We start from the raw sequence: 27,200 nt of genomic DNA, 5'->3' as shown, positions 1-27,200 counted from the left end.
TATTCAAAGCATGTACACACATTAAATTAATCTTCACAAGATCCCTGGAATCTAGGTAAGTACAATAACTCCTCGCTTAATGCTGTAGTTATGTTCCTGAAAAATGCTACTTTAAGCGAAACAATGTTAAGTGAATCCAATTTCCCCATAAGATTTAATGTAAATAGGAGGGGTTAGGTTCCAGGGAAATTTTTTTCGCCAGACAAAAGACTATATTTTTAATATATCACACACAATATAAGTTTTAAACAAACAATTTAATACTGTACACAGCAATGACGATTGTGAAGCTTGGTTGAGGTAGTGGAGTCTGGGATATTTCTCAGGGAATGCCTTGCTGCTAAATGATTAACTAGCATGAATGGAGGGAGGAGACACAACATGGCAGAGAGACACACACACACCATGTGAGAGAGAGATGCGCATTGCCCCTTTAAGTATGCTGACACCACTCTAAGTACATTGCCTTTTTAAGTAGATCAGCAAGTTGAGACAGCAGCTGCTGCCAGCAAGCTCACTCCGTCCTGAGCTCTGTCGTGTCCCCCCCACACACACACTCTGTGGAAATGGGGTACAGGAGCAGGGAGGCAGGAGCAGGGGAAGGGGGACACCCTGCCATTAGCACCCCTCTCCCCACACCCCTCTACACAGCAAGCAGGAGGCTCCTGGGAGCAGCTCCAAGGCAGAGGGTAGGAGCAGCACACAGCAGTGGGGGGAGGGACACCTGAACTGCCTGGCAATTGATAGCCTGCTGGGCGACTACCACACAGGGAACTTAGGGGGGCTGCCGGTCCACCCTGGTTCCAAGCCCCCATCACCAGCTCCAACGGGCTGCTCTTCCTGCAAGCAGTGGACAAAGCAAGCGGCTGCCAAACAAAGTTATAAGGGAGCATTGCGCAACTTTAAACGAGCATGTTCTCTAATTGATCAGCAAGGTAACAATGAAACAATGTTAACCAGGACAACGTTAAGTGAGGAGTTACTGTATTATTCCTGTTTTATAGATGAAGAAATGAGGCAGAGAATTTAAGTTCTGCTCTATGCTAAGAAACTGACCTTCTGCTGACAACGGTTGTCCTAGTGGATGAAAACAGTTTACCTGCTATTGGGACTGTTTCCAATATGATAACAGAGAGCACAACGAAGACTCTGCTCCAAGTCTTAGGAATCTTCTCTGCATAGTACTGGAAATAGTTTTGTTCCATCGGCAGGCAAACCACTTTCACCACCAGTTCTGCTAGAACCATTACCAAAGCCCATCGTCAACAAAGTGTCAGTGATCTTGTCTCCACTGGAATTTCAAGCCAGTGTAGCTGCACTGTGCAAACCCCTTGTGTAGACAAAGTTTCCCCTGGTGCATGGTTTAGATCAGTGGAGCCACATCGGTGGCTGAAATCACAGTATAAACAAGGTCTAATTGATTTGCCCAAAGGCACAGAGGGGAAGCAGTGTCAGAGCTGGGCTAAAAACTGTAGCCCTTAGCGCCAGCTTAGCCTTGATTTTACCTAGCAGCAACTCAAGGAACCTGCAGGCCTGCATATTGTAAAACACCGGCTTAAGCAAATTAGCATAAATGAAGCATAGGCCTCTGACCTTTTGCATAGATAAAGTGGCCCAACAGTCACCCTAGATTTTGGGGAACTAGCTTGCTTAAGAGAAAAATTGGCATAAAATGAGATGAGGCAACCGTAGGAATACGGAACTGATACTAAGCTTGGATATTTTAGGATAGGATCGTTGGTAGATATTTAACCACAAACTTGCTTTAGCAATAAGGTAATGAGCATATAGGGATTAATATGCTAGCCTACCAGGTAAGGAACCCCACTATTATGAGGGTGAGGAAGTTGGATATAGACAGAGGAGACTTGGTACTTCTATGAATATTCATGCTGCATCCCTGGCTCTATATAAGCAAGAACCCACATGAAGAGGAAGCTAGCCCTCCACCCTTCAATATTTTAGTGCTATAATCTATCACCTATCTTCAAGCATTAGGGATCCAGTCCATCGGACCCATTTGGCATGCCAGAAACAGGGCTGGTCCTTTGTCTCTTACCACTTTCTTGGCGATCTGGTGGTATGCATATATAAGCCTGTGAACATATGCTATACAAGAGATAACATTTAAGATCTCTCTAATACTCTATTAACGCTATTGCTTTGGGGCTTTCCCTTCTCTAGTAACTGTATTAATAAAGATGGTTACGGTTGTGTTTTGCTGTGTGTGTGAGTGCCCTGGCCATACACCCCAGAGTTCCCTATAAGATACTGAACTTGTCAATTTTGATTCTGTTGTATCTGATTCTGGGGCAAGAACCTTAGTACACTCCTCTCATTAAATGAGTCCCACTGGCAACCATTACAGGATCAGGCTACAAACCTCAAGAGCCCTTTACTTCCAGTCCTGTGCTCAGAGCACTAGTGGATCCACGATTTCACATAAATCACTTTTCCTAAAGCAGACTTCATAAGTGGTTAGACTCACTAGCACACATGAAATATGGTAAGTGCAAGATTTGCCCAGCACTGCGCTGGCAAACGCACACAGCCAATTACAACATGATTCTAGGCCCTAGGAACACAGATGAAGACTAACCTTGATGAGGAGCAGCTGACACCGAAGGTAAGTTGCGGAGAAGTCTGCCACCCCTGCCAGTTCTGACTGAAGTTCTCCAAGCCTCTGAAGGTCACTGGAGAAAATAAGAGAAAATGCAAAATTCAGATACCTTAAAACACCATCATAAAGCACTGTAAAAATGTCAATTTTAACACATTCCAAATCCTGCAGCAGTGGCAAGGCCGAAGTTACCTAATTCTGTATTTTACCTCTGCCCACCCCTATAACCACCCCAATTAACAGCAGCAAAACATGCATGGCAGAGCAGCCTGCACCTGGGGACCTGTTAACTTCTCTCCCCTTCTTGTAGGCTGACATGAGCAGCAGTTAATCTGTCATCCTGCATTACTCTGCATCCCTATGGGAACCATACAGCAGGGTGGCTCCAGATTTAACGCAAACATTCCAGATGTTTGTAGAGCAGCAACCAACCAACTTGTATTAAACTGCTGGGAAATCTTTCTTCTGATGCTAGCTAGAAGGGATAGCTTAGAACATACTGGATCCATATAGCCAATTATATTTGGAACACAGCTGCATTTCTTATTTTGTAAGTCTGATGCTGGGGTCGACAACCTTTCAGAAGTGGTGTGTTGAGTCTTCATTTATTCACTCTAATTTAAGGTTTTGCATGCCAGTAATACATTTTAACATTTTTAGAAGGTCTCTCTCTCTAAGTCTATATTATATAACTAAACGATTGTTGTATGTAAAGTAAATAAGGTTTTTAAAATGTTTAAGAAGTTTCATTTAAAATTAAATTAAAATGCAGAGCGCCCCAGACCGGTGGCCAGGACCCGGGCAGTGTGAGTGCCACTGAAAATCAGCTCGCGTGCCACCTTTGGCACACGTGCCATAAGTTGCCTACCCCTGGCTGATGTATAGTTTACAAGAGCCGGTTACTTAATGCAACACACAATAGGTAATTGCTCAAATACCAGTAGAGCAATCAGTCACACCCATGCCTAGATTATGCTGACAGGGCAAACTAAGGGCACATCTACAACACATTTTGTTTAGGTAAACTGGGGTGTAAATTTACCCCATACAAGCCTACCATGCACTAAATGTCAGCGTGGACACTGCTAAGGTGCATAACAATTCATTAGTGCACTTTAATCTACTCTTGTTTCAAAGTGGGATAGATCAAAGCACATTAATGAACTTTTACAGCGCGTCAGCAGGATCCTCAGGGACACTTAGTGTGTGGCAGATTCACACCCCAGCTTGCTGTGAATTAAATGTTTGTGTAAACAAACCCTAACTGAATATGCAGAGTTTTACTACTCCAGTTTGTGTGGAATTTTAAACAAAATCTGGGTTTCTATTAAAAAAAGAAATCTTATCTTCAGTTCTGTAGAAATCAGAGATACAAAATACAGAGTCCGCCTTCTAATTTTTCATTCTGCATTTTGCTTTGTAATTTAGTCTTTCCAGTTGTTGTTTTTTAAATCATTGTGTTGGTTTCTTGCATCCCCCTGCTGTAGGTATGTCTGTGCAAAGGGTCTGAAAGAATCCCGATCTTTGTACCCAGAGAAGCTACTTCCTAATCAGAGGGGCACCTTCTTCCTTAGATGCAACTGCAAGAAAGCCAATTTGGGGTTTACACAGCCAGTCAAGTTTACCCTTCTCCTTGGGAAGGGAGGGGTAAAGGGAGAAGAACTGCAGACTCCTTACTGTCCAGTCATCATGTCACGCTCAATTTGTCCCCAACATCCTAATGGGAGGGGAGGGAGCTCTTCCCTGGCTAATAATCAGCCAAATAACTAGAAAACCATCTTCAAAGCTTCTGTGGTTGACAATTCCATACTTATTTCTGTATAAACATTATTAAGCCTCCACACCCTTGCAAGGTAAGCATGATCCCAACTGAACAGATAGAGAAACTGAGGCAAAGATATCAGAGATGTTAAGTGACTGGCTCAAAAACCTGTGATACCTCCACTCTCAGTCATGTGCTCTAAGCACTAGGGAATACCACCTCACTGGACTGAAAGGAAAATTGCTTCCCCAGCTACCAGTAATTACAAGAAAGGAGGAAGCCTACTGCTAGGAACTCTTTCTACCCCTCCCCACCCAACAGTCAAGGTAGCAGCATCTTGTCCACCCCCAAAATTTGTTTCAATATATTTTAAAAAGCACAGAAGTCCCTCCCTGCCTCCCAAAAAAGCCAAAGGGCAAGGATTTTAGTACAGTCCTTGTTCTGCAGTACTGCCTGTAGTCGCAGAAGGAAGGTAGATATGGAGATAATTTACATGAATTCCCAATGCACAGCTATGCTGTCTCCCGATTAAGCTGTCTCTTTGCACAAGCTGCACATGTGGCCCTCTGCCACATACACACACCAGAAGTGCGTCTTGTCGCCAGCTTAGGGAAGCATTCACAGCTCCTATGAGCTTTCCATAGCTGTTTTGTGCTTCAGAGATTTCAGATGTTCTGCTAAGAAATCACCTGCATACAGCCACAACATTTAGGTCCTAAAACATTCCCAAGACCATTTTTATTCTGTGTGCAGTAGTTTCTGAACAGCTGGGGACCAGAAACGCATCATCCACCTTTCACACTCATGTTTTAAAGAATGAATACCACATAGTTGATTCCTTACAGTGAGTAGCTGTAAAGGTGATTTATGGCTACAAGTACAGCAAAGATAAGTTGGGAGAGAAAATAAACCTGTATGGAATGCTGCATCCACATTTGAGATCTTTTTCATTGCATTGTCCAGTACTTTCCTGCCACTCAACTAAGGATCTTTTTCCTGTCCAGGAGACAAGGCACACGGGAAAAAAATTCTTTCCAAGTCTCTTGTTCATGCAAATCAATCAATCAGTAGATGAATTGGAAATGGAAAAGGCAGCACAAAACCTTCATTTAAAAGCCATACTGAATCCTTATCTATACAAAGCAGACTGTGGTGCATAATAACGTTGCCTATTTGGGGGAAAATCTCTCCTGTGACTTTAGTATGGGTGAAAAGGACCAGACTATTTGACGATTGGGACTGGTGGGCAGAACACACCAAACAGTGGAAATCTATACCTCCAGCGAGCGAGGGGTCACAGAACTCAGAAATCAATGGAGTACAGGGGACAAAAATTGAACAAAAGGAAACAGGTGTGCAGGTCACAGGGTCAAAATGAGTGATCCAGAGTGGGCCACCGAGCAGAGAACCCATGGATATTATTGACCGTCCTAGAGACGAAAGTCCTATTTATCCCCTGCCTGCAGAGCCAGATTAACTCTCCTGTGGGCCTGGGGCTATTAGATTTTGTGGGGCCCCTGGGGGTTTGGAGTGGGCTCGTGGGCTCAGGGCTGGGGTGTGGGAGGGGTGCAGCTCCAGCTGGGATGGGGGGGGGGGGGGCCTCTGGGTTGGGGCCAGGGCTGGGACGGGGGTTAGGGTGCAGTAGGAGGTTCAGGGTGCAGGCTCTAGGTGGGAGTTTGGGGGCAGGAGGGGCCTCAGGGCTGGGACAGGGGGTTGTGGTGCAGGAGGGGGCTCTGGGCTGGGGTGGGAGTGCAGGAGGGGAATGCGGGGTGCACGCTCCGGCTAGGAGGCACTTATCTCAGGTGGCTCCTGGTCAGCAGTGCAGCAAGGCTAAGGCAGGATTCCTGCCTGCCCTGGCTCCGTGCTGCTCTGCTCCCTGAGGTGACTGGCATGTCCGGCCCCTAGACAGAGGGGCCAGGCCGTTCTGCACGATGCACACTGCCCGTGCCTGCAAGCACCGCCCCTGCAGCTCCCATTGGCTGCAGTACCTAGCTAAAGGGAGCTGCAGAGATGGTGCTAGGGGCAGCACGCAGAGATTCCCTGAACGCCCCTCGCCTAGGGGCCGCAGGGGCACCTCGGTGAGCCGGTGCTTGCAGCTCCAGCCCGGAGGGGCGCTGAGACTCGGGGACTGGTGTCCAGCGGCACGGAGACATGCGGCCAGCTGCTTCTTTTCATCCAGCCCGCGACATCCGGCCTGTGGGCCTGCAAGGCCCCCCTTAGCCTGAGACCCTGGGCTGCAGCCCCGAAAGCCCCTGCATTAATCCGGCCCTGCCTGTCTGTGCTGCTCCTGTTCTGTGAAGTGCAAGTTTCCCCAACGTTATCCTGTCCTGGAAGGACCTCCTCTCTAAATACAAGATGGTAGTTCTCTCTACATGCCTGTTAAAGCTATGGCCCCTATTGAGACTGTCACAGGGGTCAACTGCAACTGAACAGAAACAGGTCTGGGACCACCCATTTCACTTCACATGGGCCTAATCTTGTTCACAACATTCTCTTCAGAAGGTTCAGTCTAAGAGCCCAAACTGGGAAATCAGACAACATCTAGAACCACAGTAGACATTTCAGAAAGCTGGGAATTAGAACAATTCTCCTGACAATGATTAATAATAATAATAATAATAATACTTAGTTCTTATTTTCACCACTAGATCTCAAAACACTTAAAAGTACACAGCCTTACCGAATGGTGAATTCAAGCAGCTCCTGTGTGCTCTGTGGGTCTAGGTGCTGAAGGTTGTAAACTCTCTCAAGACTCTGTTGCAGGAACTGCTGGGAAGGATCTTCATGAGGGGTAACACTGGGGGAAACAGGGGAGGATACTAGTTTTCTACCTGGCAACTGAGCAAAAAGGAAAACAACAAACAAAAACAAAAAAGCTAAATCCAGATGACAAAATTCACTTGGTCACAATTGTGTGTGTCACCATTTAAACAAGAATTCTACAAAGTGGGAACTACAACATACTTTTCTAGTTCAGAATTTGCATCAACACCTTCAGTTTCACATCTTCATTATACAAACACTGCAGTTCTAGAGACCCTGCCCCATCCAAGGATCTCAATGCACTCTACCATTAAACTTCAACCCCTGAGAAGGCGGCATCCCCATCTATAAAACAGGGATAGTGACGCACGGTGCTGTTAAAGTGTCTTTGCCAAGATCACACACAGTGAAATTCTCCCCCATGTAGAGGGGGCACACTAGGCCAATGGGGTATCGGGGCATACAACTTGACGGGGCAATCCTACCCGTAAGTACAGGGCTTAAGTGGAACTGATGTCAAGCAGGGGCCTTGTTGCAGGTCCTCTGCAAAGGGGTGAATTTCACCCAGGTGCTGCAAAGCAGTGAAAAGAACTCAGGAGTCCTGCCTCCTAGTCACCTTTTCTATCCTCTAGATTATACTCATCTCTTTTATATGGAAAAATAAGTTGATTATCCTCTCAGACACCCCAAAATATTACAAAATCCACACTGTAATGAGTTAATATTTCATACACACACTTCACAAATACAGCAGCATTCACCCCCCTGAGGGAAAACCGATCTTCTGAAAACAAAGTTACACCAGTGGCGAGTGAACAATGTTCTCACTAAATATTCACAGCGACTGAGAGAATGATTGGTTACCCCAAAAACAACTTACTCTCAATGGAGGGACAAGATGAGAGAGACTGTCACGAAGATAGGCGTAGTGTCTGAAAGTATGATCCGAGAACAGCGCTGGCATTGTTGGGCACGTTTTAGCAGCATTAAAAATGAGAACCAGAACAGCAATATCTATTGAAGTGGGATGTTAAGGAAAAAATGGTACTTTTCAGATTCCTCCTGGGTAGCGAGTTAACGAAACATTGGACACTTCCTTTGCTGGAGATTATTTATAAAGTTCTGTACAACAGGAGAAGAATGCAGAGCAAAAAATCAAAACAGCTCTCTGCCTAGATACTTGGTACACCTCTACCCCGATATAACGCGACCCGATATAACACGAATTTGGATATAACGCGGTAAAGCAGTGCTCCGGGGGCGGGGGGCTGCGCACTCCAGCGGATCAAAGCAAGTTCAGTAGAACGTGGTTTCACCTATAACGCAGTAAGATTTTTTGGCTCCTGAGGACAGCGTTATATCAGGGTAGAGGTGTGCTATGTTACAGTATGCTCCACTGACAGACTGGTGCAAGGACACCATCAGCATCAACCAGTTATAGTTAGGAAGTAATGTGAAGAAGATTTTGTAAACTAACATATTTTGGACTGGAGTGAGAGAAACAATTTAACTCAAATGGAGTCCTCTTTACCCAACTTTCTCCAAGCCTTTACTCAAAAGGACAAATGTATGCAATTAATTGCATTAGCCATCTGGTTAGGTGTAAACCCCTCCTTGCATTCAATTCAGATTCTCTTCAATTCCTAAAAGGGTTTATTCTAGTTATATTTGCACAGGAAGCTCTGGTGGACGGTGCACGAGACAAAAACTATACTTCACAGAAGTAGAGAGGGGAGAGAGTAGTTCCAGTGTAACTGTTCTCAGGCTTTTTAAACAAAATTGTGTGTGTGTGATTACAGAGATGAGCAGTGAGGAGAATGAACAGAAGAAAAATATAATTTTAAATTTCTATAGCATCTTCCTTTGCCAATGATGATGATTATGACGATAACACTTTAGCACATACAGTGCTTTAGACGTCCCAGTGCAAACATTAACTTATTCAAGATTTAGGAGAGAAACCAAAGTGCCCCACAAACTATAAACTTTATTTCCACTATAATTTAGCCACTTCTGGAGTGAAAGAAAGCAGTCAACCAGAACTGCAGAACAGTGGAAGAAGGGGAAGTTTTAGTTAAACCCTCCATGACAAACCCTCCGCTCACTGAAAAGGCTAACGGATCTTTAAGGTTCATGCAGACTTTGATCTTTAAAGGACTTACCTGTCAGACACACACACAACAAATTGCAAGGTACCTAGTTTATTCACCTCAGAAGGATAAAGGACTAATTTGATCCTGCTGGCATTTGAACTAGGCAACATAGTTATTCCAAAACCTGACCCCACCATTGGATGGATAATAAAACAGAGTAGAACAACGGACACTGAAATAGCTGAAGTAATATCTTTTATCGGACCAACTTCTGTTGGTGAGAGAGAGAGAGAGACAGACACGCTTTCCAGCTTACACACAGCTCTTCTTCAGGTCTGGGACACTAACTAATCTGAAAGCTTGTCTCTCCCACCAACAGAAGTTGCTCCAATAAAAGATATTATCATCACCCACCTTGTCTCTCCAATACCCTGGGACCAGCATGGCTACACCAACACTGCATACTGAAATAGCTGTAAGAGTTTACATCTGAATCAGTAGAATGATCTGATTATTAGAAAAATACGTGTAATTATTCTACCAAGTCAGCAAGGACTTCTTGTCAGACAGGAAAAAAAAAAAACAGGATACAGGCTGGGTCGTCCATGTCAGGTTCTGGGGTGTCAAAAAACGGATGAGTACTCAGCAGCTCTGGGACCAGTGGAAGCACCAGAGTAGGATGCCTGCAGCCCAGGAACTTTAAGCACCTGAAAATACACCGGTTAAGAACATTTCACAAAACAGTGGTGTTATTAATACTATTTCATATTTATATTACAATAGCCCCGAGAGGCCCCAATCAGAATCAGGGCCCCAGAGAGTTAGGCACTTCGCATACACATCCAATGACAGTCTGAAGAACTAACAGTCGTAGTTTTGCTGGACCCCATCAAATGCTAATGAAACTGAAAATATAGCTTGAAAAACATAATTAGAAAAAAGAGGGAGCAACAATTAACACAGTCTACTTAAACTGTAATCACTTTGGGAGTAGGAACCTGTCTTGCTGCAAAATACCAAACACACTTTGGGGTGCTATGTTACAAAAATTAATAACCATGCCACCTTTACCAATCTTTTCTTTTCTTTTTTGTTAAATATCCAGAATATGCTGTAAGAGACTTTTAGAAAAAGCAGTTTAAAATAAATGCTTTTAAGCGTCAAAAAAAAGTTCAATTTGAATCCACATTTTCTATAGTAATAACTTGCTTGTTGTTTCTCATTTTAAAAAATGAAAAGCATACGGTCTTGGGTATTGTACATGAAAATCAATGTTTGCTATGGAGCTCGAGTAGAACACGCCCAAAAGCACAGTGTGCCCATAAACAATATAGCTGTCAACTGGTATAATAGGATCCAAAAACCAAGGTAACAAAGCCAATATTTAGTAGAATCTTTTAAGTAATCAGAAATATATGGTTTAGTAGAAGTTAGTTTTTAGGTTGAACTAAACTGTACTGGAAACCATGTGAATACTTTAAGTGGTTGTTTATAATTTGGTCACTAGGATGGTCCTTAGTGAGATTCTCCTTTATGCAAGCAGACAAGCACATATGCAGGTACAAAAAACAGTTACCCTCTCGTAACTGTTGTTCTTCAAGATGTGTTCACGTCCATTCCAATCAGATGTGTGCGCGTTGCGTGCACAGTTGTCAGAAAGTTTTCCCTTAGCAGCTCCCATCCTGTCAACTGTGGAGCCTCATGGAGTGGCACCTTCATAGCGCTCAATATATGACCCTGCCGACCTGGCCCCTCCTCAGTTCCTTCTTGCCGGCTACTCCGACAGAGGGGTAGGAGGGTGGGTATTGGAACGGACATGGGCAACACATCTCAAAAAACAGCAGTTACGAGAAGGTGAGTAATCGTTTTTTCTTCTTCGAGTGCTTGTTCATGTCAATTCCAATCAGGTGACTCCCAGCTCTACATTGGAAGTGGGGTTGGAGTTAAGGAATCACTGATTGGAGCACCGCTCTGACAAATGCTGCATCATCTCTGGCGTGCTGGGTAATAGCATAATGAGAGGTGAACATATGCACCGAGGACCATGTTGCTGCCCTGCAAATTTCTTGTATCGGGACTTGGGCCAGGAATGCCACTGATGAGGCCTGTGCCCTCATGGAATGTGCCGTAAGTGCCGGCGCTGGGATCTTGACCAGCTCGTAGCATGTGCAGATGCAGGATGTGATCCAGGAAGATATTCTTTGAGATGAAACCGGGAGTCCTTTCATCCGGTCTGCTACCGCTATGAACAGCTGGTTTGACTTCCTGAACGGCTTAGTGCACTAGATGTAGAATGCTAGCGCTCGCCGAATGTCCAATGAGCGTAGCCTCTGCTCACGGCTACTGGCATGAGGCTTAGGATAGAAGACAGGTAGAAAAATGTCTTGGCTAGTATGAAAGAGTGACACTACCTTGGGAAGAGAGGCTGGGTGAGGCCTGAGTTGCACCTTATCCTTGTGGAAGACAGTGTAGGGTGGCTCAGAGGTAAGGGCCTTTAGCTCTGACACCCTCCTAGCTGATGTGATGGCCACCAGGACGGCTAGCTTCCACGATAGATAGAGAAGGGAGCAAGTCACTATTGGCTCTACCCCCCGGCGGTGGGCGGGATTGAGGCAAGGGTCTGCCAGAGAGTCTTAATATTGCTCTGGATAATTTTTATTAGTGGCAGAGCTACCCTGGACGGTCCCTCTGGCCATGCGTCCTGTGGTCAATTGGGGGAGGGCCCAAGGTTGAAGCTCCCACCACCGCTTCATCCAGGGACAAAGATGAGGAGGCCAGAGGTGGTACAGGGTCCTCCTGACCCTCTGGCTCTCTGCCCTCCTGTTCAGCGTCTGGGGCCCTGTGGCAACCGTAGCCGAGGTGGTAGTAGCCTGGCCTTGCAATGGGTCGTGCCTCGGAGGCGACCTGGGCTAGCTGTGGGGCTTGCGACAAGGTCACCTCGGAACCACGGGGCATAGGCCAGTCTTTGGCTATCTGGGATAGTCAGTGCTCTGAGGCCACTGAATGGGAGCCCCTGGAAAAGGAGCCCTGGGCCTGTGGTAAGCCCAGGGGGTCCAAAAAGGCCATTGTGCCGGAGGCTGCCACTGGGGGTTGCCATGCCATCGGTGCCTCCCTCCATCGCCTGTTGCGACGGGAATAGTGCGAGTCACCATCCGAGTCCGAAGACACGGATCTCGACTGAGATGACCATGGTGACGCCGCATAGTGCTACGCCAGGGACCTGCGCCATGTTCATAATGCAGGGGTCAGGTGTCGAGATGCCCGGGCCAGGGACTGAAACCGGAAATCCGGTGTTAGGGACTGGTGTCTTAGATCTGTTGCTGGGGAGCGGTGCCAGGGGTATGGTGCTAGTCCTCTCTCAGAGCCGGGGATCGCTGCTGCCCCCTCGTCGGTGCTAGGGAGCGTCGTGCCGCTGGTGCCGGGGAACCCTGCTTGGAGTCCGCTGCTGGAGAATGGTGACTTGTGGATGGCAATCTGGAGCGGTGCTGAGGCGAACGGCGCCAGGCTGGAGAGGGTGACTGCCGCATCATGGCCAGCTTGCCTCTAGATGGCCTCTGATCACTGGGGGCTGAGGAGCCGTCATCTCTATCAAGTCTCTGACAGCTTCAAAAGTGTCTGGGGTGGACAGTAACTCCAACTCCTCCACCTGGCACTGCCCATCCCGGGAGTCGCTGTGCACCGTACTCAACGGTCTGTTCGTGGGAACCCAAGTCGATGGCGCCGACTCTTGTTGCCTAGACGCCGAGGGCGCCTTCACAGGACGCCCTGGTACCGCATCTGCAGGTCCCGCTGTTTTCTGCGCCTTGGAGCGCCCCGTCGGCTTGTCTATGCCGCTTGTACAGCATCGGTGAATGTGAGCGGTGCCGGGTTGTCTGTGCCTCCTGCAGTGCCAGACAGCGCCGGTGCAGAGGGTCTCTTAGACTAAAGTCCTTCCTCTGCACCGTGTTACATACCGATACCGGGGCACTCCGTTCGGATGCGCTCAGTACAGGGTCTTGGCACTCCGCAGCAGACTGGGGACGAAGGGCGGATTCCATGCGCAACTGCTTCAATTGGAAATCTCGCTCTTTTTTAGTGCTGGGGTGGAAAGCCCTGCAGATCTTGCACCTATCTATCTGGTGCGTCTCCCCCAGACACTTCAGACATGCGTTGTGGGGGTTGCTCGTTGGCATAGGTTTGCTGCAGGTTCTGCAGGGTTTAAAGCATTGGGACCGTGGCACGCCCCGGGGCCTGGGATACCCCACTCCCAAACCTCACTACATACAATATATACACACTAACAACTAAGACTAACTACAACTAAACTAGGCTAAGCTAATTATATGAAAGAACGCTAAGGGAAGCTCTTGCTAGGCAAGCGACCACAGTTCCAATGACCGTCACTGGTGGTAAGAAGGAACTGAGGAGGGGCCAGGTCGGCTGGGTCATATACTGAGTGCCATGCAGGCGCCACTCCAGGGGGCTCCACCGCCGACCTGACGGGAACGGCTAAGGGAAAACTTTCCGACAACTGTGCACGCCGCGCGCCCACACCTGATTGGAATTGACATGAACAAGCGCTCGAAGAAGAATCTCTATTTCAGATGTCAGTGTGAAAAATGCTTAGTACCACTTCTGTTCAGAATATTTACAGGATAACAAGAAATCAGACTAGTAGCAACTGTACCCCTCAGCTAAATACAACATTAATTGGCTTTAGGACTTGGTTATTAGAATAAATATGAAAGCTAAAAAAAGTGAACAAGAAGCATGTAGAAAAGCAACACTTACTTCCATATGGACTCTCTGTCAGTAGGATATTTGGTTAGGTTTTTCAGCAGCTCCACCAATGCAAGATGGATGCCTTCTTTAGTCGAGACATTGGTGCAGCACAGTAGTTCATGAAGTGCTTCCCGAATATCTCGGGAGGAATCCTAAAAACCAAGAGCTCTAACTATTAGCATGCACGTGTGTGTGTGTGTGGGGGGGTATATATATATATATTTTTTTTTTAAATATGTTGATTTTTTTACTTGGCTTGTAGAATTAGTCCCATAGGTTCCCTAAATTCAATGGCTATTTCTAGTAGGTTACAGCAAAACCCAGAGGACCATCAGTCCAGCCCACCTGCTGCAGGCTCTGTTTCTTTTGAACTCAGCCAAGATGTCTCACTTACACATGCGCTGCCTTTCACAGATGAAAACTTTTCCACTCTTCACTCTCTCAAATGAAAATCAGTAGGAGTGGTAAATATACCAACCAGTATCCTCAGGCACAAAGTCTCTCGTAGATATTTAGAGGTGCTGGGTAATTATTGCCTGGCCAAGCAGATGATGGCTGAAAACTACATTTAGCCATTTAGGAAGAAGTGTTCCTTTATTCAGCATTTGAAGCTAGAGCCTGCAGGCCCTTAATCAGGCAAAGTTCCCATTCAATGGAAGAAGTTATGCCCCTGGCAGCATTGAATGGGTTTGCAAAGGTGTCACTGAAGGCCATATTCTGGCCTGCAAAATCTATTACTGGAGATGATGTATGGGATGAACAGAGCCAAGAATGACTCTCAGTTCCTAGGCTGAGTTTTCCAGGCTGGCAGTCGGGGGTGATGGGGGGCGGGGGGGGGAGATCTTTTTACTTTTGAACTGCACAAAGCTTGATATTGGAATCCAATGAGACAATAAATATGGAATCCCAAAATGTCATTTTTGCAGTCACCTTTTAAGGCAGAAAAACACTTCAAGAGGCACTTTGCTGCCAGAAGTGTCACCTTTCACATACACCATAACATGGAGGTCCTATAGCTCCATTTATACAAGTGTTTACTATTGTACCATAGCTGAATTCCAATTTGAAAAATTACATTCTACCTGCCTAAAATACACACTGTAGTTTCAAATGCACACATTATTCTTCCTCTTTACCAGTACTTATGCAGTGTTGCTGTGTGCTGTTAAAAAGCTTGTGTGCTCTGCTCCAGAGGTGGCTGCATATCAGTGGTAGATTTTTTTCTTTTATTTACGATTTGCTGAATACCAACACCATGAGAAGAAACAGAAGCCTTGACGTTAAGAATCTCAGTCTAACTAAACAAAGATAGTGCAACAGGTGACCAAAGGGTGGAAGTATCACAGGGCTGTGCAGAATGTTTGGTGTTGGTCTTTTTTTTTTTTTTTTTTAAATAAAATAACACTGCTGAGTGGACAAAGCTTCACAAAGAAAGTGTGTTCTAAGGAGGGACTTGAGAGAGACAATGAAAACATCGCATGCAAGGTCAGGCATAGGGATCACAAGGAAAGTATTAGCCAAAGTGCTCGGAAACCCTTCAGGATCAGAGATGCTATATAAAGCATCAGTTATCATTCATATTATGCCAGCTGAAATGTGATAAATCAGCGTAGAAATACAAACAACAAAAAAAGATGTAGGACTAAATTTTCAAACATCATTAGTGATTTTAGGTGCCTTGATTTTTGGGTATCCAACTTTAGCTTTTTTGATAGTTTAGACCATACTCTGTATCAGCATATATCATATGCATACAAAAATCAAAGGTAATAAATTCTAGGAGAACGAAGACAATGACCATGGGAAGCTCTTTCCAAAGAGAACACTTGCCTCCAAGACAGCTAGCACGGTATCGAGCTGGTCCTCTCGCAGCGTTATGTTGTTGGAGATTTTTCTCATCGTGTGTATCGACTGCAATCTTACCTCTTCAATCTCATCATTAAACATGTCTACTAGAAAATCAAGACACTTCTCTGCAAAAGATTGTGAAGACTGAGCCAGCATACAGAGGGCCTCAACTGCAGCAATTCGAACCTCTGAAAGAAGGGAAAAAAAATCTTATTTGGGGTTATTTTTAATACTGGTCAAAAGCTATATCACCTAGTGGCCAGACCTCAAGCTATGCAAGGGTAAGAATTTTGATAGGAGACCACTAAGGACAATCTAGAGACAGCTCTGGTGATTCAGTTAGGTATCATTCACTCCAGTTCTGAACAGCACAAGCTACCATTTGAAGTGACACTGAAGGTATTTTCAGGTGAGGAAAAAAAAAGTTTATTATTAGAGAGCCATGACGTGTTTTGCAGGAGTAGGGGTTTGGATAATTACATTCTGCCTCCCTGTAGTCTTCCTGCCATTTCGATTGTCTAGAGTGTTCTTCACATCCTTCCTTCACTTGCTGTGTAGTTCTCTACAAACGTTACATTTCACCCCAGGGTGACTGTGTTTCAATAGCAGAACAAGTGAACCCTGCAGTGGTTCTCAAACTGTGGGTTGGGATCCCAAAGTGGGTTGCGACCCCATTTTAATTGGGTCGCCAGGGCTGGCTTAGACTTGCTGGGATTCGGGGCCAAAGCCCAAGCCTGAGGGCTCGGGTTACAGGCTCCCTGCCTGGGTCCCCCGGCCAGGGGAAGTGGGGCTTTGACTTTGCCCCTCCCCCGGGGTGACGGGACTTGGGTGGCTCAGGCTTCGGTCCCCCTCATGGGGTCCTGTAGTAATTTTTGTTGTCAGAAGGGGGTCATGGTGCAATGAAGTTTGAGAACCCTTTGTTTAGAGCTGTGTGATCCCTCAGAAGGGAAGAGGTACCATGTGAATGATTAATATGCATGTTATTGGAAAGACCTGAAGGGATAGCCAAACAGCCAACATGTATTCATGCTGTGAAAAACACTGTAGGTATTTGAAGTACCTCCACATGTAATTCACTAAATGAAGGCAAAAGACTCATCTAGTTTCTGCAAGCTTTTGGGTCATAAAAACGCCAGAACCAAATCTGACATGTTATAAGATATTTCAATTTTTCCATGCAAAAAAGCTCAGCTTGAAAACACTGAATTAAAACTTGCAAATGTAGCATGTTAGGCTTATTGTTCTTGAAAAACATGGTGACTCCTGATGCCTCTGATTAACTGGAAAAAATACTATCAGAGAAAGATGTCTGCTTATTTATAGATCCTTTCCCCTCATCCACCAACCTACTCACTACAGTCAAGGCAGCAGAGATTAAAACACATTTCATTGATATTGCTCTGACAAGGCAGACTAAGATACAGATTAAAAATCAGTGCATGGGAAGGCTGCAATGCTGTGTATAAAGTGGGATTGTAGCCAATAGCACTTAAAGTGCAGTAATGGTCAGAGGGGTGACAGTGTAAATAACTAATTTCCACATCAGTTCACCAGATCTGTGTGTATTCTAAGTCAACCATTCTTCATTGATAGAAATGCTACATTTGGCAGAGTATAAAATCTATGTGACAGCAAGTTGGATATTGTGGTATGGAAATCAGAATTGTTCCAAGTGAAAAATCTTTATTATTAAGCCAGAAAGAACCAAGGTAATTTTTCACATCCCCCCAGGAAGATTTTTTTACAGAAACATCACGTAATTTTAATTGCAAATTGAGCAAGCCTAATACAGAAGTCATAGAGCAACGTGTTATAGAGTGATTTTACAGAGATACTTTTTAGAGCACACTCTGTACTTTCTAATGTCGCTCCATCCATGCGATAAATTTTAAAAGCAACAATCAGAAATTACAGCTCATAGAAATTTTCATGTTCAAGGCACTTCACTAACATTAACCCTCTCAATAGCCCCATGGAGATACAAGGAGTAAGAATTATTCCCAATTCAGAGATGGGGAAGCTGGGGCAGAGAGGTGAAGTGACCTTGGTGAGTCCGATCAACAAGGTCAGTATCATTGTCATAGCCAAGTTTAGAACTCCAGGGCTTGGGTCCCAATGTTGTGCTCCAAACTACAGCTGGCCAACTCTGTTAAAACTATTTCCAGCGAGAGAGGACAAACATGCTTTAAATTGTTGTAAGATTAACGTAATTTCCCCTTTCTCTAGACTCTAGAGAATCTGTCCACTTCCAGCAATTAAAATTTCCAATTTAGGACCCAATCTAGCTTACTGAAGTCAATAAAAACACATCAGTGGGAGCTGGATCTGGTCCCTGAACAATAGAAGTAGACACTCTTTTCCTCACACACGTACCTAAATTAACTGCTTATAAAAAATGATTGATTTCAGGGTACCCTAATACAGAATGCTTTGCCTGTCCAAAGTGCTGAGCTAACATTAATTCAGTCTTGCAAAGTCATGAATATTTACCAACTGGGAACAAAATCTACTTGCTCACCCTCACCGAGATGGTAAGGAAAAAAAAAAAAAAACCTTGCAATGTTATTGGCCACTTTTTTTTTTTTTAAAATAAGATCTGTTCCAGGCAACATGAATTTTGGAAGGCTACATTATCCAGTATGTTAGCAACTTTACATTCAAATCCTCCTCTCTTTGGCTGCCACATACGAAGTTAACACTCACCATACATTTCATCTTCCAGGCCATGAACAAAAGCCCCACAAGCTCCCGATTCAATCAAGTTCACAGCGCCTGTGTCTATTTCTTCTTTGGGTGCATCGTCTCCCCATTTTCTGCCACTTGAAAACTCCCCAGAGCTGTAAAGCTCTTTGGCTCGTTCATGTGCAGTGCGCTTCCGCTGGGAAAACAAATATTATGATTATGATACATCTGGGTTGTAATCAAAGACTATTAAATTTTAAAGGAACTATTGGTGCATTAACTGACTTGCTCTGGTTCCATAACAAGGTTATAGCAAGAGGCTTCAACACTGATAGGAGGAAGAGATGTAATTGCAGAGAGACATGAAAGCTATCCTCCTCTTATGTGAAAAATTACTCAATATTTTGTGCTTTGTTTTCACTGGGAAAAGAATTATATCTAACGTGGTTTAATTAACATATCTTTAAAACACGATTCTTTGGTTACCCCTGTTAAATTGCAGTTAAGCCCTACCACTTTAACATGACTGTCTGTCTATATTAGATACTAGCTTTGATTAACACATGGTTTAATGCTAATGTCTGCACATTTCCTAACACGCTTCATTCATTTGCCCAGTGCAGACAAAGCCTTACATTCACTTTCCATCCAACCAAGGATCTCAATACGCTTTAAAAACTTTAATGAATTTAGCCCCATCATCCTTGTGAGATACAGATGAGTTAACCCCCTTTTTAGATGGAAAAATTGAGCCAAAGAGAAGAAGGATTTTGCCCAAGGTCACTATATGAATCAACTATAAAGTCAGGGTAAAACAAAAAAAAAAACAAAAAACCCCAAGAGTCCCAATTCTAAGCATTAAGTCATTTGAAATGACTGCCAAAGAGATCCTGTAAGATCTTGTACTATAGCATGTTCCCAAAACTGGAACACAATCTTTCTGTTCACAATAAATAAGAGAGAAGCTCTGAAACAAGATGGTGTCAACATGGCATGCTAATCCCACTCTCTCCTCAATGAAACCTCCACAGCCTCAGGAGTGATTTATTACAAGAACAGAAAAGCTAATGAAGCAGTTTAGGCTTCATTTTCTGTTAGATTAAAGTCAACCTGTCACAATCAATCAACTCTCAATTGCCCTGAGGCATGGAAAAGATAAACAAGTATGTTTGACATTAACATACCTGTTGTGCAATTTGAGTATGCTTGGGGGGGGGGGGGGAGAGGGAGAATAAAATAATAAAAGACAAGGTTTATGTACCCTCAAATCTGACATCAGCTTCTTGTCAAGTGTCTGCTCCAAGAAATGGGAACTAACTTGCTGCATGGATCCCTGAAGAAAACAAACAAACAAACAACACATTATGTGAAGAACCAAGATGGTTATGAATGTAAGGCAATAGAATCTGCTAAGTGACACATCCCAGCACAGCGACCACTCATTTCTGTATTTCAAGGGGTTTATATAGTGCTCGTCATTGCAGTATATAGGAGCTTTTAAGAGTTTATGAGTGTCCGCATATAAATTCATCACAACACCCCACTCTCTATCTATAGGTTTCAGAGTAGCAGACGTGTTAGTCTGTATCCGCAAAAAGAACAAGCGTACTTGTGGCACCTTAGAGACTAACAAATTATGCTCAAATAAATGTGTTAGTCTCTAAGGTGCCACAAGTACTCCTGTTCTCCATCTATTAGTTGGTCCTAGCTAGGGATCTAAAAACCTGGCTTTGAAGTTGGGGGCCATAAATGAGATTTTGGTTGTGCTGAGGAGTCCATTCCGCGCAGAGGAGGGAACAGCTGTGAATCCCCAGCTGGGAAGCTATTTTCTAATGGATCTGCATATACGCTAGCTCCACCTCTCCCCTCAAAACTGCCTTGAAATTTTGGCAGAAATCAATTGATCTAGACACTGACATCATACACAGTATCAACCAGCAAATCCAGTAAACAAAAGTCAGAACATTAATGCTCTCCTCACATCCTTCTTTCCCAAACATAGGCAAAAAAGGCAACATACTGTGACCTTCTACCAAGAGGACATGAGAATAACAAGGAAACTTACCAACAGTTTAGCAGCTTGCACTCTAACAACCCATGAGCCATCACTGACCATGTGACATATTTTTCCAAATGCATCATCAACTAAGCGAATTTCTTCATTGGAAGAAGGAATTGGTACAATGCTGAATAAGACAAAGGCACACAATATAAATCACTGTGCTGAGACTTTGCCATGAAGGATAACACATTTTATACAAAGGCCAATGAAATAAACAGTGCTGTACTACTACTATATAACATAAGGAATCTTAGGAACAAAACAAAACAAAAGTCATCTAGTCCAACATGTCAACCCCCTTTTGGCTTATCAGGCTATAGGCATTTAATATACATAGCCTTTCAAACCACTACATAAGGGACTTCTCTAAGACAAAACCTTCAGAACTAGCATGCTTATTCCCTTCCTGTATAACTTTTTTAATCATTTTGCATACAGCACATACCTCTCAGGATACAGCTGACTGAGGACCCAGATCAACTGAACTGCAGCACTGCGTACCTGTTCATAATCATCTGAGAGCAGTTTGCAAGCCTGAAATGAAGGTTTCCAAATATTAATCTTAAACCCCTGCACCAGGTTTACATTTAAGCTTCCATTAAACTCTCTTACATCTCTACCCCGATATAACGTGACCCGATATAACACGAATTCGGATATAACGTGGTAAAGCAGTGCTCTGGGGAGGTGGGGCTGCGCAATCTGGCGGATCAAAGCAAGTTCGATATAATGCGGTTTCACCTCTAACAGTAAGTTTTTTTGGCTCCCAAGGACAGCGTTATATCGGGGTTGATAAAGTACAGATTCTATCCCAGCTAGGTCAGGTTAGGAATCAAAATGCATTTGGTTATCTCAACCTAGTCCTACCAGACCTTTGTCCATTACACAAATCCAGTGCAATACTTATCAGATTGGTTAGCTCTGCTCAGGTGAGCTCTAGGACTGGCTGAACTACACAGAGACATGTGAAGCATGTTGCACAGCACCTGTCCTCACTACAACTGACTATGCTCCATATTATTCTCATTTTCATAGGCCTTGATCCTGAAACTTTATCCATGAAGGTAGACCCCATCCTCATCGGAACATCAATGAAACTATTTAATTCTGTTCAGGTTCTTATACTGCGTTCATCACCATAGTATGAGCACCTTCCAGCAGTACATTAAGCAATGTGACTACACACCTGCCACATGTTTGGTCGCTCATCCTCTCTTCGTGTGCAGTGGAGTATCTTGTTTTGGTAGGGTTTCCCCCCACCCCTCCCCATAAATATACCTGTTGCTATGAGTTTACATAAGAGAAGACAGGTAAAAAAATGCACTTTGCACTAGGAGCAGAAAGTGGAGGGATTTGTGATGGTGCTTAGCTCTTGGCGGCGTTCATTCCACAGTCTCAATCCCCCAGAGAAAGTTCTGTCTCCTGCACAGACAAGCTTTACTCTTAAAGTAGAGAGTTCCATGATGCCAGAGGAGCATAGTGGTCAACCAGGTCTTTGTCCCAGCGCTTCAGACAGTCTTTTAGATATCCTGGGCCCAGGCCATGGAATGCTTGGAAAACTCTGCATGTGTGCAAGGCTCCCCTTGCACAGATTAGACTGCAGGATCAGGCCATAATTACTAAATTGTCTCACCTCTTCCAGAACCCTCTCCCTCCTCCAGTAAAAGCATACATACATATCTGGACTATTGTAGCTGAGAAAACTAGGATTTTAAAAAGACTTGCATTTTCAAGCTACCAAAGACAATGATGCATATAAGCTAACTACATGCGCTGACCGCAAATTACATCATCTCCACAGCTTCATTATCCTTGAACATACTTCCTTTCCTATTGAACTACTTTGTCACAGAAGCTAAAAAGGAACTTGCACAATATTTAATAAGGCATTACCTGACAGTAAATAGTCTGCTGCAATTTTAATCCTCTTTCATGTAGCTGCAGCTATAAAAGGAGAAGAAAAAAACAAATAGATGCATTACCACATGGTTTTAAATAAGATAGTCAATTTTCATTGCTATTGTCTCTGCCATTTGATTACCATTGTTTACCACTTGAATCCCATAATAATTGATTGCTATAGTAGTTGATTCTCTGCTACATTCAACCATTACATGACCTCTGTTGAATTAAATATTCTCATCTTATTATAATAAATAATTATCTAGACTTTGGTATAAAGTTTGTCTCCATCATACTTGGTTTTTACATTACTGCTTCCAATAACACCATCTTTCTCCATTCTGAAGAGTTGTGCTTGACAACATGAATTCTCAATAAATTCTTGTCCTGAAAACATTCTCAACTACTGACCCAGCAAAGCTGTAGAAACTTCTCTAGCAACCACAGACAATTTCTACACAGAATACTGTAGCTCCATATGAGTTTCTGAAGTATAAATAGTAAGATAGAATTATATATGTTCCCTATACATGGGAAGACTATCCGGTAGGCTGTCATCTGAAAGAAAAGCATTTATCTTTTCTAGACGGGCCTCTGCAGATTACAATTTACAAATGAAGAAAAAATATTAAAACAGTAGCAAAATAGTCATGGGCAAGGTTTTTTGGTGCCTCCAAAGAATGCCTTCTGGTCTCAAACCACAGAACGATGGAAGCTTTTGTGCTGTGATAGTAAATTGTCCTGGCAATAAGAGTCTAGGTTTGGACATTCAATTTAACCATAAAAAGTCACATGAACACATTTAAAAAAATACCCGTAAAGAAAGTTATTAAAATACAACAGAAGTGGATGGAAAGAGCAGAGGGAGATCCCAGCCAGACCCTACTGAAATCCTGTATTAAACTTCTGAAAAAGAGGCAGCATTTAACAGGTGTTAATTTGAATATCCTCCATCCCCACATGGAAACGGGTTTACCTTACTAACAGTTGCTGGACACCCAGTTAACATGATTACTGAGCACTGCAGAAACACTATTTTTAAGCATAAACTTTCTCTTGGATTTTTCAAGTTTCTGAAGTAGTAGTTCTTCCATCAGCAACCTTCTGACGCTATATCCCAACAAGCATTAGTTGGAGTGGTCAGTATTGACCATAACCAAAGCTAAAGCAAGGAAAGCATATTTATTGCTAATCAGAATGTGCCTGATTTTCTTATATATACACACACCAAAAAATCTGAAGTCACTAAAATGATAAACTTCCAAAATATATATTTATCCTCTACTAATCTATTGTACAAGAATCTGGATATTCCCCTCACACTAGTTCTAGGCCAATTTAATTGAAACTTGGGTAACTTTAATTCTCACATTTACCACAATGACTTAATAAATCACCTGTGTTTGAGGTTTTTCTGGCTCAATTTACAACCACTTACAAGTTTTCTTGAGCTACTCCTAACACATTTAAGTGTGCAGCAGCATTTACCATAGCTTTTATAGCTGCAGTCCTAACACGAGGGTCCTGGTCATTAAAGTGGTCCCCTATTATCTTCTGGACATCTTTTGTAGCCAGGCTTTCAACTTCTTTTGGGGCACCTTTTTCCACAGATCCAAGATAGCCAATCAGCTGGAGGCACTTGTTTCTGACACCATGGGACGAGTCCGTCAGATACTGTGTAATGGAATAGAATAAGAAATGTTTTTCTTGGTATTTTATCCTTTTAAGCAGCAAACTCTTTCACATGAGATGAAGTCTCCCAAATATTTGTGTTTTGTTTTAAAGTTACCACAGTTTTCAGGGGAAAAAATCCAATAGTAGCTTTCCTTCAAATATTTGATACTTATTTTATTCTATACATTATCAATCCTACAGAATAACAATTTCATGAAGAAGTTTAATCAGAAATTTGACACACACATACATTACAGTTCTCTCCATAGAAAACTGCTTTTTTGGCAACCAATTAAAATAAGCTGTCTCCTGGGGCATTACTTTCAAAAACAGTTGCAGGTGTAATTTAGGCAAAACATTGCACATCCTAAGCAGCACACACAAAATGAGTAACTGCTCATGCAGCAAAGATATTTGGCACTTAGAACCATCCTCCCCATTTTACAGTTAAGTATCAAAGTTGGAATGCAAGAGTTCCTAGTTCCCAGTCTTGTGCTCATACCAAAACTGTCTCAGAGTTTATATGACTTCAGTACCTTCAAAGATACCCTTAAATTTAGTAGTCCTAACAAGGATTCCTGTCCCACAACAGATTGACACTGAAATCAATGAAACATACACTATTAAATCCCTCCCAAAAAAGCATTTTAAAGATCTTTTAGTAGAATACAATTTCTTCTTATATATTCTCCTCCTCTAACACTTTACTAGAGGATTGATCATAAACCAAGGATAAGCAGCATATTTTAAAATTTAAATTTAAAGAAGGAGAGTGACTCACAGACTCAGATAATTTTTTTATTAAAATACCAAAAGGGAAATAGGTAATTATGGATAATTTATTAACTCACATGGCAACTCATTCTGTGATTTTTATTCAACGCGCTACTCCATGAATAGAATGTACTTTGGTTACAGACATAATTGTAGCAAATTCAGAATGGTCAAAAGGCTTATTGGTCAAATCAAACTTTAGAGTCGGTATATTTTCTCCCTTTAACAACAAAATTATTTTAGCTATAAACAGACACTGTTTTCTTGAGACGAGATGAGTGTGGTAATATTGTTTATTGGACCAACTTCTGCTGGTGAAAGAGACAAGCTTTCAAGCTTACACAGAGCTCTTTGTTTCTTTTATCTTTACTAGGGCTCTTATGTGAGACATGAGTGCTGAGGGAAAGAGGTAGCAGGTGTGGAAGTCAGATAACATTTACTGCATAAGCCTCAAAAATAATACCCCCTCAAGCAGAGGAGGGCAAACTACAGCCCACGGGCCCGGCCCCTGAGCTCCTGGCCCGGGAGGCTAGCCGCTGGCCTCTGCCCTACTGTCCCCCGTCCCCCGCAGCCTCAGCTCACTGCACCACCAGCGCAATGCTCTGGGCAGTGGGGCTGCGAGCTCCTGGGGCAGCGCAGATGCAGAGCCCGGCCTGATCCAGCGCTCTGTGCTGCGCGGCTGCCTCCAGCCGGGCAGCACGGCTGCCTGTCCTGGTGCAGCCGGGCCACCAGCCACTGGTGCTCCCGGCAGCGCGGTAAGGGAGCAGGGAAGGTTTGGATAGAGGGCAGGGAAGTTCGGGGGGTAGTCAGGGGCTGGGGGTGTGAATAGGGGTGGGGGCGGTCAGAGGGTGGGGGTTCCGGGGGCAATCAGGGAGAAGGGGTGGTTGGATGGGGCAGGGGTCCGAGGTGGGGGGGGGCAGTCAGGAAGAAGAGGAGGGGTTGGATGGAGCGGTGGGTGGCAGTCACAGGTGGGGGTTCCAGGGGCGGTCAGGGGACCGGGAGAAGGGGTGGTTGAATGGGTGCAGGGGTCCCGGGGGGGCCGTCAAGAATGAGAGGGGGGGTTGGATGGGGCGGTGGGGGGCAGTTAGGGGTGGGGGGTCTGAGGGCAGTCAGGGAGAAGAGGTTGTTGGATGGGGCAGGAGTCCCAGGGGGCAGTCAGGAAGGGAGAGGGGGGGGGTTGGATGGGGCAGCGGGGGGCAGTTAGGGGCAGGGGGTCTGTGGGCAATCAGGGGACAGACAGCGGTGGGGGGCGGGGGGGTGGATGGGGCAGGAGTCCCGGGGGGGCCGTCAGGGGGGAAGAAGCGGGGGGGGGGGCCAGATGGGGGGGCGGGTGGCCAGCCACACCTGGCTGTTTGGGGAGGCACAGCCTCCCCTAAACAGCCCTCCATACAATTTCTGAAACCTGATGAGGCTCTCAGGCCAAAAAGTTTGCCCGCCCCTGCCCTAAATGCTGCAAACTAATGTCAACTAACATTATCTATGAATTCTGAGCTTCATTTCCTTTGTCTTTTTAAATATAAAAGGCAACTGTGGTCTAGTGGATTGAGGACAGGCCTACAAATTAGGGAATCTGGATTTACGTAGAACCATTGGGATGCTAGGTGAACTGCAGACAGGTAGAAAGACAATGTCCATATCCAAATTTAAGATCGTTCTATTCACCTGGCTTCTCAATGCACCAGTAATCCCATCAGGAAAACAGGAACAACTTTTAACCACATTTGCAAATCTGTACATGAACAAGTAAGTGGAGAGTATGAAAACTGAGATGAATACGAATTTTAACAAGTAGGTCGTAGCTGCTATTTTGGGGCTGCAAGAATCTCATTAATTCAGTTTTAGAGATTTTGAAGGTTTCCGTGTACTGGACACTTTTTGTTATGTAGATTTTTTGCATTGCCAAACATAAAAATTCTGTAAAAAGCAACAGAGGGTCCTGTGGCACCTTTGAGACTAACTTCTGTTGCTTTTTACAGATTCAGACTAACACGGCTACCCCTCTGATAAAAATTCTGGTAACATCAATGATGCATATTTAAAATTTAGACAGGTTTCAGAGTAACAGCCGTGTTAGTCTGTATCCGCAAAAAGAAGAACAGGAGTACTTGTGGCTCTAATAAATTTGTTAGTCTCTAAGGTGCCTGTTCTTCTTAAAATTTAGAGTGAATCTCTCCTCCCAGATATGTGCATGCAACTTCCTTTGATTTCAGCACAAGCTACATGAGTACCTGGGAGCAGAATTTGGCCTTTAAAGCATAT

General features: G+C 44.1%; 1 protein-coding gene across 3 annotated transcripts in view; it reads right to left on the bottom strand.

Annotated features, from left to right (window-relative positions):
- INTS4 (integrator complex subunit 4) overlaps window positions 1-27,200 on the bottom strand; it is a 52,844-nt gene that overhangs the window by 16,923 nt on the left and 8,721 nt on the right. For all 3 annotated transcript variants that reach the window (XM_034759097.1, XM_034759096.1, XM_034759095.1), the window contains exons 5-16: window positions 23,982-24,167; window positions 22,485-22,535; window positions 21,037-21,125; window positions 20,595-20,715; window positions 19,791-19,862; window positions 18,551-18,725; window positions 15,830-16,035; window positions 14,009-14,151; window positions 9,830-9,945; window positions 8,026-8,159; window positions 7,063-7,220; window positions 2,600-2,693 (exon numbers count right to left, since the gene is read on the bottom strand). In XM_034759097.1, coding sequence (XP_034614988.1) covers window positions 2,600-2,693; window positions 7,063-7,220; window positions 8,026-8,159; window positions 9,830-9,945; window positions 14,009-14,151; window positions 15,830-16,035; window positions 18,551-18,725; window positions 19,791-19,862; window positions 20,595-20,715; window positions 21,037-21,125; window positions 22,485-22,535; window positions 23,982-24,167 — 1,545 coding nt within the window. The remainder of the gene's footprint in view (window positions 1-2,599; window positions 2,694-7,062; window positions 7,221-8,025; window positions 8,160-9,829; window positions 9,946-14,008; window positions 14,152-15,829; window positions 16,036-18,550; window positions 18,726-19,790; window positions 19,863-20,594; window positions 20,716-21,036; window positions 21,126-22,484; window positions 22,536-23,981; window positions 24,168-27,200) is intronic.

This window comes from Trachemys scripta, chromosome 1, assembly GCF_013100865.1.
Source record: "Trachemys scripta elegans isolate TJP31775 chromosome 1, CAS_Tse_1.0, whole genome shotgun sequence".
Taxonomy (NCBI): Eukaryota; Metazoa; Chordata; order Testudines; family Emydidae; genus Trachemys; species Trachemys scripta.
This window is presented reverse-complemented; position numbering and strand designations above follow the sequence as displayed.